The 13976-nt window shown below is 37.6% G+C and overlaps 3 protein-coding genes and 1 non-coding gene across 4 annotated transcripts; 2 read left to right on the top strand and 2 right to left on the bottom strand.

Annotated features, from left to right (window-relative positions):
- Nucleotides 1–1203: 1203 nt before the first annotated feature.
- Nucleotides 1204–4658, bottom strand: LOC112494630. Its single transcript, XM_025086963.1, has 2 exons — nt 4613–4658; nt 1204–3873 (listed from the first exon to the last, which is right to left on the bottom strand). Exons 1-2 carry the CDS (start codon nt 4656–4658, stop codon nt 1400–1402), a joined length of 2520 nt encoding a protein of 839 aa, XP_024942731.1. The 3' UTR covers nt 1204–1399.
- LOC107269284 (monocarboxylate transporter 12) lies at nt 4027–9598 on the bottom strand. Its single transcript, XM_015742976.2, has 5 exons — nt 8480–9598; nt 8255–8398; nt 7043–7967; nt 6743–6963; nt 4027–5737 (listed from the first exon to the last, which is right to left on the bottom strand). Exons 1-5 carry the CDS (start codon nt 9102–9104, stop codon nt 5556–5558), a joined length of 2097 nt encoding a protein of 698 aa, XP_015598462.1. The 5' UTR covers nt 9105–9598; the 3' UTR covers nt 4027–5555.
- Nucleotides 9599–10123: 525 nt separating this feature from the next.
- Trnak-cuu lies at nt 10124–10196 on the top strand. Its single transcript has one exon. It is a non-coding gene; the product is annotated as a tRNA-Lys (tRNA).
- Nucleotides 10197–11167: 971 nt separating this feature from the next.
- Nucleotides 11168–13619, top strand: LOC107269321 (putative hydroxypyruvate isomerase). Its single transcript, XM_015743047.2, has 7 exons — nt 11168–11475; nt 11710–12127; nt 12459–12666; nt 12743–12854; nt 12931–13103; nt 13180–13299; nt 13390–13619. The coding sequence occupies exons 2-7, from the start codon at nt 11846–11848 to the stop codon at nt 13575–13577; spliced, it is 1083 nt and encodes a 360-aa protein (XP_015598533.1). The 5' UTR covers nt 11168–11475; nt 11710–11845; the 3' UTR covers nt 13578–13619.
- The last annotated feature ends 357 nt before the right edge of the window (nt 13620–13976 follow it).

Below are 13976 nucleotides of genomic sequence, written 5' to 3' on the forward strand. Positions count from 1 at the left end.
TGAACCGACTTGGTACGTTTTATGTTTGTTTGTTCAGCAATATGTGTCACGCATGAGTTTATGCTTACCATACGTTCGTTGCGTGTCAAATTGACAGATCATAAAGTTGGATTAAATATTCGTTGACATTCAACTGCGAGCTGTGAGTATCCGTCAGTAGACTTAGAATTGTGTTATAAGTAGAATATGATTGTAATTTAGGATAACAAGGGCTGATTTTGTTTGTGACTATTACGACGGATTAAGTGCCAAGGCTTGAATCAATTTGATCGCTTTTAATTGAAACATATTGCGTAATGAACATCAACCTCGTTCCTCGTGTGCGTACTTTGGTCTAAGAGTAAACATGTTTATCGAATTGTTAGGCGAACTCTTTGCCATTTGAATTACGACCGATTTAAACAAATACTGCGCATGTTCAAATTCTTCGTGACAATAATGACAAATATATGGTACTTCGATGGACCTACATGCTAATCTTATCAATCTTTCAGTTGGATTTATATAACGTAGATCTAGGGCATAACAGGATTGAGATAGAGGAAAGAAATGATCTTAGCCGCAAAAAGATAAAGTAAATTGCAACGAGATACTAAAATCCGATTTGCGAATTTTCATTTACGAAATTGCTCTGCATAGTTATATAATATAATTAGAAAATGAAAATGGCTTCCTGTGCACTATTCTTGCATCACTCGATCTTTTTCTTTGATGCCTCCACTTGTCCTCATTGCCTGAAAGTGCGCTGGTCTGGTAGAAAGATGCTGGTAGACGCTGAATATTGCGAAGGGGACAACGTCAGTGTTCACGGAGTTAACACCACCGGAAATGCATCAGGAGAAGCAGCAGTTACCCAAAGACAGCAATAATCCTGCAGGATTCGATGCCGACGTCAACGAAGATGAGGAAAACGAAGAATCTGTATAAGGACGATGTAGGAGAAACTTCTGATGTTCCAGCAGCAACAGATTCTAAGATTATATCAGCATATAATTGGATCTACATTGATAGACTTTATAAGTTAGATAAGATTCCTCCAAGAAATTTTGCTAGTATAATCTAACGTTATTAATTCCACGAGTATTATTTTTAGAGATAAATGACACTATACTGCTGATGATAGTAGATATGAATTGCATCACTTAGAAATGGAATAACACCAGCAGTAAACTGTTATTGTGCTCTCTCTGGTTTAAGGTAATTGGGATGTATTCTGAATCCTTTAGCTAAATTATAGCAGCTTAGAAATAATCAGTAAGAACATAAGAGGTCGATTAGGGAAGTACTTGGCCGTCTTTACGTTTTCTCTTTAGTCAGACTTATCCTTGGTTCTAATTCATTCACGTTCCTTCCTTCATTCCACAACTGTTCCACATAAATTCTTCAGAAACACTCATAGTCAACTAATGTAAGAATAGTGTATGGAATTCTCTTCCATGTCCGCTCTGAATGCCTTTACCTCATCGTGATCAAATTTCTCATGCGATTGATTCGTGATAGGAAATTGAAGCTGTTGCTTGGTTCGTCTTAGGTAACAAAATTTTGTATAGCAATTGTCAACTTTGTCGTTGTGATTCGAACATATAAAACTTTTGGAATTCTTATGTCTACTCCCAACGTTCACTTTCTTCTTGACGCGTGGATTAGCTTCTACATCTGTCACTGGCGTATGCTTATCCTTATCAATTACTTCGTTATCTCGTGAAACTTCTGCGAAATCATGAAACTCATGACTTTTGGGTGGACAAATTGATGAAGATATGGAATCGTTAGAGGACATATTTTTTTTGGCAACCGATTTAGCTGCTACTTTGAATCTTGAATCTAGTTGCATCTTCCTCAAATTTTTTTTCTGTACTTTGGATATATTGTTTTGGCTTAGTAAACTGATGAATGTTACAGAGGTGACGGATGAGGAATCTCGTGGTTTAGATGTGTCTGAGATATCTGCAATATCACCGCTGTCAGATTTGATCAATTTTGGAAGGTCTATACAAAAATTTGGTATATGCTTCTGCTCAGAGCTATTGCATAACATATATGGAGCTCGTTTTTTCTTCTTTCTGCAATTTTGATTTGGTATTTGATTTGGTATTTCAGAGCATTGTACAGCAATAGGGAATGTATCTTTTGAATCTTTAACACATTCCGCTCGATAATGCTGTTTTATCGTGGTCCTCTCAGGACATTGTACTTGCACTTCCTTCTGAAGGACTTTATTGCTATTCCTATTAGTATTGTGGCAAGATTCAAATATCCTATCAGGATAGCAGAGAGACATTTTATCGACAAACTTTTTTTTGAGTTCCTCACCAAGGTTACATTGCGTATAGGAATGCATTGTAGATTTAAAATATTTTTTCCCACAGGGAGACTGTAGGTTGCATCTCATGTTTGTGTTCTTTAAAAAATTCTTGCATGTTTCAGGACGATCTTGTAACTTTTTTGTACACTGGTTAGTACAACGATAATGAGCAGGTCTTTCACAATTGACACAGACTTCCTTATCTGTACATCCAGGGTCATTAGTCCTGGCTAATTTAAAATAAGGACAGCTGCATTGGCAGCACACCAGATCCACATTCGTTAAGTCCTGTCTCAAAGCACAGGAAGGATACTCCTGCCTGTTGCATTTATAAGGCATGCAAGACTCCTGAAACCTTTGGTTACACCGTACGAACAGTCGACGCATTTTCGACATTCGTTTCCTTGGTATTGTGAAGGCGCAACCTGTAGGATACGACGGTGAAAAATAATGCACTGGACATGCGGATCCAGTGGGAATGCATCTTGGTGCAGTCAGAGCGCATCTTGGTGCATTTACATGTCTGGGCAGACATGGTACCAAACATCCTTGACATTCAGAGGGATAGAATGTCGAATACATATAGTTTGGATTGTCACAAAATATTTGATTATCATCGCAGCTGTATTTACAAAGATTCGAATTGCTCCATACCTTACGCATACAGCATTGCGTGTCATATTCTTTCATAGTTCTGCAATGGTCATTCAATTTTATAGAGCAATGGCAATGCCCCTTTACTTCATGACACTTTTTATCATGTGAGCTCACCTTTAATCGTCTTACGTTATTTTTAGTAGGCTCATATTCCCTGGGAAGGTCTTCAAGTTTTTGGACATTATTAATCTCAGTCAATGGGACTTGAATGATCTTGGATGCACAAGGAAGTTTAATGGGGTTACATGTTCCAGGGTATTCTTTGGAATCAGTTGAAGATGGATTTTCTATTCTTGTAGAATTTTCAATAACTTTTTTACACTTAAAATCCTTTGCCTCTGGGTTATGACTTTTTTTTAATTTTTCAACAGTCCTAAGACACTTTGTATTTTTTGCTTCTGCTACCCACGTCTTTTTCTTCAATGGTGGCCAATCCTTCCAAGGGTCAGGAATACCTTGTGCAAGTGACAACCCAAGATCCTTCCAGACCGTTTCCGTGATTCGTGTTCCATGACAGCCTAGATTCAGGCCCGACTTAGCCCTATTTTTTTCAAGCTTTCCACGTAGACCCTTTAACGCTAAATATTCTTTCCAAGGATCAGGAATACCACGACGCTCTCCTTTTATGCTGCACAAGGAAGTATCTTTAACTGGAGCAGAGGATACGAAGACAAAGGGCGATGTCTTCAGGAGTCTTGGAGATGAGAATGGACCACGGATGATTTCATGAACTCCCAAGGATCCTCCAGGAGTCAAACGTTCAGGAGATACCCACTCGTGTCGCCAGCCTGATCGGACCCTGCACCGTCTCTTTTTTATTCCGCTTATACAACTTGGGGTGACCTTCCTTCTCTTCGCCTTGCAGGATCCTTGGCTCGACAATGGACTCGACTTAATGGCACAGCGTGGCACTGAAAAAATATTTTATCGTCCACTAAACTCCACTACGCAATCGGAGGTCAGTAAAATTTTTCATTCGGATTACATATAAATATCGCTTAACACTCACTCTGCGTGTTTTGACATGGCGTACAGGTTATATGAAAATGAATGAGATATAATCATTTGTTTTTTAACACTTTTTTGTTTTATTATCAGAATCAATACTGAAGCAAGTACCGATCCCATATTCTTAGTTTATTCTCTCTGCTCGCAAATGCCCGGCGTTTTGTTGTCGAACTAATAATTGATATTCAATTAATTTAGCTACAGTCCTATTTTTATCATGCAATCCGTTTGTTCTTCTTTGCAAATCAGGCTGTAGATCGTTTGTTGTCTGTCGCTTTTTTTTTCATTCTCTCTATGTCCTATCCATACTTTCTCACGACTCCGAGTCATCGATGACAATGAAAATGGGCGTGAGCCTCAGTATTTGCTACTTTCAATTATCGCCGTGAATCTCGTTCGTTCTCGATGAACGGAAATAGCAGTCGAACTAAGAATTGTTAGATAAAATTACAAAGATTCGCAAAAATTTGCAAACCAAAAATACACGTATTAAGTAACGAGAATCGTTCATTCTGTTTGAGATTTTTGAAATTCCGACTGGGTCGTCCCAATTTCATGTACAATATATGTATAAGTGGAAAATCAAAAATTCTTTCCTCTCTCACTTTCACTCCCTCATTCGTTCTCACGAAGAAATCACACTTGGAAAAATGAAAAAGTTTTTCTCTTCTTCTTTAGGCACAGCCATGGTAACGATGCGATTCGGTATTTTTTATCATTTTTTTTGTTGAAAAGTTTCTCATGAAAAAATCACACGATTCTTTCGTTTATTATAATCTCGCTCTCGTCTCTCTCTCTCTCTCTCCCCCTCTCTAAAATTCGCTTTCTCACAAAATACATCGTTTTCAAAACGACAAATACGATCATTCGAAAACACACGGAAAGCAAAGTTTAAAAAAACGTGCAATCGAATAGAACAGCGTGGCGAATTTCCAAAAGATTCGCATTAAACAAATGTCGTTTTCTCGAAATTAGTGTAGAGAACACACGCGTAGTCGATGCGTCCATGTTAATTTTTTGAAAATAAAAAAAATATTAAATTCTCCCAATAACTCGAATGATTCCCATTTGAAATCGATAAAGCGTATCTTTTACTTCTTTTAAATAATTAAAAAGAATAAACAGTGAAACATTATAAAATTTCGTAGTTTTACCAAATAAAATGAAAACATCAATGTATACCGAATGAACAGAAAGTAAGAAAGCTCTTCTGACAAATTAAATTTCTCTGATACTTTCTTTCGTATCAATGACGTGTCGCCTTGAATTTTTCGAAAAAATGTACAAATTCCGCGAACGCACCGAAAAATTCATTCCTCGTGAAACTCGCGTTTTCCTATATCCAAAGATCCAACAACTGTAAGACGACGATAATTGTATAATGCCAGTAATTATATATAACGACAACATCACGCATAATAATCATAATAAATAAATGTCGGCGTTATCACGATGATAACGAGGAGACTTAAACGGGACGTCCTCTTTATCTTCACGTTTACATTAATTTTAAAAAGCAAATTCGACATCCGCCAGCCTCATCCTTGCAGATTATTTGAAAGAATTAATTATTCCTCCATTTCCACTATTCTTTGGCAGTGGCGACTGCCGCATCCCTTCCGGTTCCGCTCACGTCCACAGGCACCTTAGTAGTGGGCTTCGAATTTTCACCGGAAACCAGCAGAAGCGGAAGTCCGCTCAACACCATGCATGTACCCATGCAGAGGAAACAGACTGAGTAACTTCCGGTGACATCACGCAAATAACCTTAAAAAAAAATGAAATGTGTAAGCTTAGTCATAGATCTTGCGAATGCTCGTAGATGGGTAGAAAATATTTTAATATAAACGGGAAATATTGTGAAGTTAAAATAGTTGATAGATTATAAAATGATAATTACGTCAGATTAGATCCCTAGTGAATATTATCCATGTCAGTATTCATGAGTATCGACTGGAATTACCTTGAACCCCCCCAGTGTGACTTCCTAAGTCTCTATATTTACCTGAACCTAGATTTACCTGACCAAGTCGTACGAGCTCAATAACTAAAGGGTAGCACAATCGATAAATACGAACGAGTCTTACACGCGTGGGATACGTTAATAACGATATCTCATATAAAAAAAAACTATTTATGCAGTTTCAAGCATTTTTAAATCATTGCCCACTTTCCTGTCTTGTACCGAATATTCTATCGTAGTGAATTGCAATCGATTAGAATTGGAATTTGATAAAAAAATTAATAATATATTTATTGAATGATAATTGTAACGACAAAAGTATTTCTCATCTAGCTTATCAGTATCGTGCTCTGATTTTCTATAAATCAATACAGGTGCTACGCCCACTTTCATCACATTGTGAAATCTATATTATATGTAGTTGTATATACATTTACAACAGGCATCTAGAGTGTGAATAGAACCCAGACCGAGTGACGTTATCCAAATATTGTATTGCGCTAGTCCCTCGTGTCAGGATGCAATGCCAGGAATAAATAGAACTCTAAGAGGTCGAAAACGGTAAAATCGATTGTCTTAGAGGGCTGGTTAACTGAGAACTTGGCTCCTAACAAGTCTTAAGATTTACTTGTGAATGTCCTAAAAGAGTTTAGGATTGTTTTATTAGTTGGGAGTCTCCTAATTATTTCACATTGCAGTCTACTGTATATTGCATGCGATAAGGTACTTGGCAGTCCTTGGTACCTCTAATTGGTTTCCGCAGTTGTATTTAATTATCAGAAAGATATATGTGTTCTCTTGTTCAGTACCTGCCAATGGTGGTATCGAGACAGCTCCAACGCTCTGGAACATTCTGACCAGTCCATAGCTGGATGATATCTTATCAGTTCCGTATTGGTCAGCGAGCAGGACGGGAACAAGAAGGAACCAGCATCCTAGGCATAGTCCGTACATTCCCACGGAACATGCCAACACGTAAAAGGAATGAGCCATTGGGATAGCCAGGACAGCAACTCCAGCACCAAGAACACTGCATAGAAAGAGGTAGTCGTTATAGATAGTAGATACAGTAGATCTTATACTAATTTTGTGAATTGTTTTCTCAATACCTTCCAATGTAACCTTTTCGTCTGTCGAATAGTTGTAGATCCGAGAGCCAGCCCAGTCCGAGTCTTCCACAGAGATCCAGTGCAGCCGATATAGCCACTAGGTATCCAGCTTCAGATTTAGTGTATCCGGCGGCGTGAACATAAGCCGGAAGATAATACAGCATGTAAGGACTTCCAGTAGACATTAGACTGACTGAGAGACACATCATTATGAACTGAGGATTCTTCAAGAGAGACAAGTCCAGATATCTTGCTATTTTTTGGGTCAAGGACTGTTTTACCCCGGTTTCTTCTGTGACCTGGGGCTGGATGATGACAGGAGGCGCCACTGCTGGAGCTGATGATCTTAATGATCTCAATGATGATCTGGCTTTGTAAACACAGGTTGAATCTGTAGAGAGATCCTCTACGCTGTGCAATATACTGGATGATCTAATTTTTGATATCGGCTTCATCCTGAGACCTTCTCCCATTATGTCTTTCTCTTCTTCGCTGTCAGTCAATTCTACAGCCAGCACTGTATTCTGATGGAAAAGCTCATTCAAAAGATTGTGCCTCGTAGTGGAGTCATTTGCAAATAGTAAATCCAATTTTTGCTGCTTTGTCGAAGCCAACTCTTTCAATGTTTCTGATACCTTTTCGCAAGATCCTCTATCCTGATCTGTGTCATCTTCTTGCACGTTGTTCTCTTCCAGAGGACGATAAAGTGTCGCACTTACGCAAACATGTAACATGCAACCACCCAGAAGAAGAATTGTACCGTGGAATCCAAAGTTTGCTACCAATGCCTCTATGAGCAATGGAAATACAAAGCTTCCGGCTGCTGTACCAGAAACGCATATCCCATTGGCCAGTGCACGATGTTTGTCAAAATACTGGGAGACTATAATGATTCCTGGTGTTGTTGAGAGTCCCCCACCAATGCCTAAAAGTAAAGAGTTATCCACTAATGACACATGTATGTCTCTGGATCCCCTATAGGAAAGCATGTTCATTGGCTCCCAGGAAATTTGAATCGTGCTTTGAGTGTTTAACTAAAACGTTGTATGATTTCTAGTAGATTATCGATCGTTCCTGGTGTCCTTGCCTTAGGGCTTAATACCCTGAGTCCCTGTACTACTCTATATAATTCGTTTTGAAGCTACGTCGCATACTCATTGTTTTATTTATTTTCCAAAATATCATTATCGGTATTCCGCGATGATTACTCACCGGTGAGGACACCGAATGTGAAGAAGAGGTGAATCAAACTCGTTGCAAAGTAGCTTGTTGTGAGTCCTAGTGCACAGAATAATCCCCCGATGAAGACGACCTCACGGCAGCTGTACTTTTGGCACAACATACTTGTTACGGGTGCTAAAAAGCGTAGCGTCAATGTAGTACAAAACATTCTATAGCTAAGGGGTGTGTATTTAATATTAATTAATAAAATCTTACCTAGAGCAAGACAGAGGCAGGAAAGAATGGCTGGTATCCAGGAGGCAACGGATGCCGAGGAATCCCTGAAGGTCTCCATGATCTCGACGTATAAAACACCATAAGATTTGACAAGACCAGCTACCCAGAACTGAACAAAGAATGCTCCGAATACGATGACCCAGCCGTAACCGCCATCCAAAGGAATTTGATGAGGATTTTTGAGTACTTTTTCTTTCTTGCATTTCTTTCTCTTTCTGGATGTATTTCTAGAATGCTTGGATGATCTTAGCTCCCGCGACTTTGCAATTAGAGGTCGCGCGGTCAAGCTAGATATAGTCAGCAGGTTATCATTGTCCTCGTCTTCAATGGTATCTGGAGGACTGACATGAGGTGGTACCACTGGTGTTGAGGTCGCAGTTGCCTGGACCATCAAGGAAGCTGGTCTTTTTGGAGATTGTATTCCAGTATTTAAATCAAACACCGGTGCCGAATGAATGGAGAACAAGGACCCCAGCTGGTTCTGTTGGTTCATATTCTCGTCGATGATGGCGGGGCCGACCATCTCCTGGGACGAGGTCGAGGTTGGCCCTCGGTCGACCAATCGACACGACTCTTGAAAACTCCACTCTCGGGGCAGCGACATCTTTCTATTCCGTCGCCGCGATAACCGAAATACATTGGATTGCCTTTTAGTTGAGTGTTCTGTACCAGTCTCACCTTCTCACCAGGTCTTCTCTTTTTCTCTCTCTCTTTCTTCTATCTCTTCTCCGTCGGCACTCTCCCTCCCTCCCGAAAGGATAATCCTGCTATGGCACTTTGGCCTTCGGTACTTTTCAACTAGACTAGGATCACCCTTTCCAGAGGTGACCTCCTGATGCGGATGGTCCACGTTTCCCACACTGGACACGACGACTTCACCTCTTCGGACATCCCCTATTTACTTGACTGATACCTCACCCCTTGCTCGACGACGCTGTACTCCGATAAATACTCCACGACCACGCGCAAGCGTATCGGAAGGCTAGGACTGACCTCGGAAAATCGATAGAATCAACCCTCACCCTGTGACTGACGCACTAGGTGATCCTGTAAGGGACACCGTCGTCAACCAGTTTCCACCTTACCTTCTTCTATTCTATTCTATTCCATTCTATTCTATTCTGTTTATTATAAACTTCTAGAATGCCTGAGTTTCACTTTTATACTTTCTACGTTATTGTAATACACTGTTTACATTTAAGAAACGAATGCAAAACTGCATCAAGTATTTTCTTTTTTGTTTATGCTGACATCATGTTCATATCGAATATTATCAATATAGTATATAATGGATTCTTGCATTTTTTGCAGAGAAACAAGAAATGGAAAATGTTCAATTTTCCATAGATAGCAATGGATATGACTATGTATGTCAATATGCCTGAAAATCATGTATCATTTAGACATCTGTTTTTTTTTTCAATGTTTAGTATCCTGATTTAGCAATGTTGTAATCTTCCACGTGGAAAATTCATGGTTATCACCACTAAATGCATTAGATCATAACTGTCATTAATTCTTACAAGACTGACTAATTTAAACGTAGCATGAAATAATTTTTTAATTTTTTTTAAGATACTTATCTTGTACGATTTATAAGAATTTCTTCAAAATTATTTGAAAGCCTGGCTAGCTCAGTCGGTAGAGCATGAGACTCTTAATCTCAGGGTCGTGGGTTCGAGCCCCACGTTGGGCGAAGTTATTTTTTATTTGTTTTTAGTAATATTTTACTACAAAATCTATATTTAACACCTATTGATTGTATCATTGCGTCATATACTAGGGCTCATTTTTTTTAACTCTGTTTCATATTATTCAATAATAGTGAACAAGAAAGCGTTGGGAATGTAAAAGGTATTAAAGTAAAGTTTGCTAAAATATGAAATGTAGAACGTCAGGATGCCTGATCTGTTGATTTATTTATTATATAAATCTGAAAAAAATTGATATTGAAAATTGATATAAAGCGCGTGAACAAAAACGCTCTTATTGATGACGACGTTATCACTTAGTATCTTTCATAAGGATTACGGTCTTATAATAAATAGTCCTGAGCCTTTGCCTTTTCTATAATTGATAGTCAGTCCATGAGCAGAATCACTACATTGAGAATACGTTTGGACTACGTTGAGACTACGAAGGAAACACGTGTTTCGGGCTAGAGAATTCTGTGAATAGAATTTCTCAATTGTTAATTTTCGTCTGCCAAAGGCAATAAATGATTTTCTATTTATTTACATAGATTCACCACATATTACTTTTGGGAAAAAAACATTGGCGATGGAAAATTTTATTAGGGGATTGACATTTTTCGATCTGTAACTTTAATTAATTTACTTTGCTTATGGTATTTATGAATAAAATCACAAATAATTGGTGAAAAATGTTTTTCACAATCACAATAGATGATTGTTAATGTAATAGTGTTTCTTGGAATTACATCACTTCATATTTGACTTAATTGTAGATCTTGTGATAATGCGAATAAGGAAACTCGTTCTTTATAGCTTGTATATCCTTTTTTATATTTCCGTATTAAACACTTACAGGTGATTTTGTAATTTGTGAAACATTTAATTTACCAGTCATAAGTATAGACAACCATTCAAAAAAGTAGTGCAATGCGCATGCGTATTCTCAGCCTCAGGCCTCTCGTCACTAGAGCCAACACCTGCAACAATCTCTTGTGGCTGCTTGTGGTGTATTGTAGAAAGAATTGGCCTGGTTAACGACACCATGTTTTCGTTCGTGCCAATAATTAAAATTTACTCTACCATAACTTCGCACGCACAACAATCCTCTGTGATCATGATAACAGCGTTAAATGCTCTATGCAATAATATTCCAAAGGATCTGTCTAATACATTCTGAGAAGTCTATGAGGATTTTAACAGCTATTTTGCAAGTAGCTCGAAAAGGCGTTAAAAATGCTTTTGCGCAATACAATTTTCAATATTTCTTCATGCCATAAACAAGTACGATATTCACCCAAGAGATAAAATGTTTGACAATGTCCATATTAGATAAAGTATTTTGTTTAGATCCTATTTTTCATTGCCATAATTGTCTCGTTCTAGTATTCTGTTTTTTTTTATGCAACATTAGTATGTGGTAACATTTCGCGAAGTGTTTGTTGCTCAATACTGTATTTCGCATAATAGATAAGATTATCGGCTAGACAATGATTAATCAATGCTTTGTCATTTTAGCTGTTTATAAATGTTTTGGAAAATCTGCTGTTCGGAATAAGCCAAAAGAAATGTTCGACATGTGCGCCACGTTAGGTTAGAGATAAGCAGGTCAGCTGTTGTTTGAAGATAAATAACGTCAGCCCAGGCTCTGAGAATGAGCTTGGAAGAATTTAAGAATGAGGTAGAGATTGGCAGTCGAGACTGCAGGAAAAAAGGCACAACGATAAGAAGCAAAGAGCGTGAAGTAATCAAGTCGATTATTGAATCTTGTGATCAGGAGGCTAAGCAAAAGTGCCTGTTGTTTCCGTTGCGTCAAGCCACCAAGAGAGCTGCACAGTACGCCAAGGTCTCTGAGCGAACTGTCAAAAGGATTAGGGAAGAAGTTAAACTAGGAATTGAATTCTCTGATATTGAGTGCTCATCTCCTGGAAAAAGGGTAAGATATAATACAAAAATGTTGGACTTCACTATCGATGAACTTTTATTGTTGATTCTGGATATTTGGTTTTTTTTTAATCTAGTTTGAGATATTTTATGTGTATCAACAGATTTAGATGTAGAATACAAAACATTTTATCATTGTTATCAGTTTTAATAGTTTGATTGAACAATTGAATAAAAGACCATAGATATTTTGTGATAACACTGTCACAAGGTTTCTTATCACTTGATAAAGTTATTATTTCTTCAGGTGTTATGCAATAATTTAAGAAACGATCTGCTATTTGTATCACCAACCTTGTTAAAATCAGTCATTTTTGTTATAGAAGAGAAGTAAGATGAGTTTTAAATTTGCCAGCAATTTATCCTTCATGTTTGGAGAAAGTCCCACTATTATCGGAAGGTACCAACTTGCTAAACAAGCTGGTTTTAAAGCTGTGGAAAGTGGATTTCCATTTGGCTTTACCGTTGAGGAAGTTGTCGAGGCTAAGAAGAATGCTGGTGTAGATCAAATACTCATAAATATATTTACAGGTAAGCATATAAGAAAACATATTTTTATATCTAGTGTATCCAATAAATTGAACACAGATTATTTTTTTGGTTAAAGGCGATGTCACTAAAGGAGAACTGGGATTTGCTGCAATACCAGGCCAAGAGGAGGACTTCAAAAAGAGCCTTGAGCTTACCATTGAGTATGCTAAAGCCTTAGAATGTAAAAAGTAAGAAAAAATTATTAGAAGTATTCTAAATATCAGTTACAAATTTTAGTGACTATAAATATTAATTTAATCATAGGATTCACATAATGGCTGGCAAGGTAGAATCGCCCACAGACATCAATGATTCTGTATATGAAAGCAACTTAAGAATTGCTGTGAAAAGATTAGAAACTGAAGGAATAATAGGCCTGATAGAACCTATTAATAGTATCACCGTACCAAATTATTATTTGCACAGCTTTGACAGAGGTATGGTCGTAATTTATGCTATATGTTACTCCTTTATTTACTCTTTATTAAACAGAGTTTTAATATGTTTCACCAGGGTTGGATATAGTAAAGAAGATAAACAGTCCAAATTTGAGATTAATGCTGGACCTCTTTCACTTGCAACATACCAGTGGGAATATTACGAACTTTATAAAGGAAAATCTGCAGTACTTTGGTAAATGAATGCTCCTTGTTTCCAATCTATGTATTTTTTCAATCCTGGTCATAAAACTAATATTAATTAAACACGAATCACCAATTTTAGCACATGTACAAGTAGCGCAAGTACCAAGCAGACACGAGGTTGATGTGCCAGGTGAAATTGATTTCAAATACGTTTTTTCTGTATTGGAACAAGAAGGATACGATGGGCACATTGGATTAGAATATAAGCCGAAAACGAGCTCATTAGAAGCAATAAAGTGGGTTAAGAAATTTGGCTATTCGTTGTAAAGGATTGCGAAGTTGTACTGTAAATAAATATTGTATAATATATATTTTTTGAATTATTCTGGATGATTAAATCATCCATCCTTTCAGCATCAATCTTCTGACTTCATTTTTCTTCATCAATACTACCTTCTGCGATAAAATAATCCCGGATATAATTTAAAAATCGCATCATCGAAAACTGAATGGATCAATTCATATTAATTAAACTTGCATAATCAAATTTTCGCCGATAAGGGCACCTCGTTTTCGGCAAAAATTCGAACTAATGGAGAATTCGCCCGCTGGCAAACTTCCTACTTATCTCTGATTTAAGTAATATGTTTTATTTAATTTACCTACACTATCAAGAACTCCGTGAAGTTTCCTGCATTGTCTGAGAGATGGCGCTGCACGCGTCGT

Source organism: Cephus cinctus, unplaced genomic scaffold, assembly GCF_000341935.2.
Source record: "Cephus cinctus unplaced genomic scaffold, Ccin1 Ccin1_scaffold0068, whole genome shotgun sequence".
Lineage (NCBI taxonomy): Eukaryota > Metazoa > Arthropoda > Insecta > Hymenoptera > Cephidae > Cephus > Cephus cinctus.

What these genes read in the sequence shown, in the direction of transcription:
- LOC107269321 (XM_015743047.2), top strand. Translation starts at nt 11,846, where the DNA reads ATGAGCTTGGAAGAATTTAAGAATGAGGTAGAGATTGGCAGTCGAGAC. An exon ending in AAAGCCTTAGAATGTAAAAA is followed by an intron (nt 12,855 to 12,930) that starts GTAAGAAAAAAT and finishes ATTTAATCATAG; the next exon opens with GATTCACATAATGGCTGGCA. An exon ending in GGAAAATCTGCAGTACTTTG is followed by an intron (nt 13,300 to 13,389) that starts GTAAATGAATGC and finishes CACCAATTTTAG; the next exon opens with CACATGTACAAGTAGCGCAA.
- LOC107269284 (XM_015742976.2), bottom strand. Translation starts at nt 9,104, where the DNA reads ATGTCGCTGCCCCGAGAGTGGAGTTTTCAAGAGTCGTGTCGATTGGTC. An exon ending in CTGCCTCTGTCTTGCTCTAG is followed by an intron (nt 8,399 to 8,479) that starts GTAAGATTTTAT and finishes TACGCTTTTTAG; the next exon opens with CACCCGTAACAAGTATGTTG. An exon ending in CGAAAAGGTTACATTGGAAG is followed by an intron (nt 6,964 to 7,042) that starts GTATTGAGAAAA and finishes CTTTCTATGCAG; the next exon opens with TGTTCTTGGTGCTGGAGTTG.
- LOC112494630 (XM_025086963.1), bottom strand. Translation starts at nt 4,658, where the DNA reads ATGGCTGTGCCTAAAGAAGAAGAGAAAAACTTTTTCATTTTTCCAA. An exon ending in AAACTTTTTCATTTTTCCAA is followed by an intron (nt 3,874 to 4,612) that starts GTGTGATTTCTT and finishes ATATTTTTTCAG; the next exon opens with TGCCACGCTGTGCCATTAAG.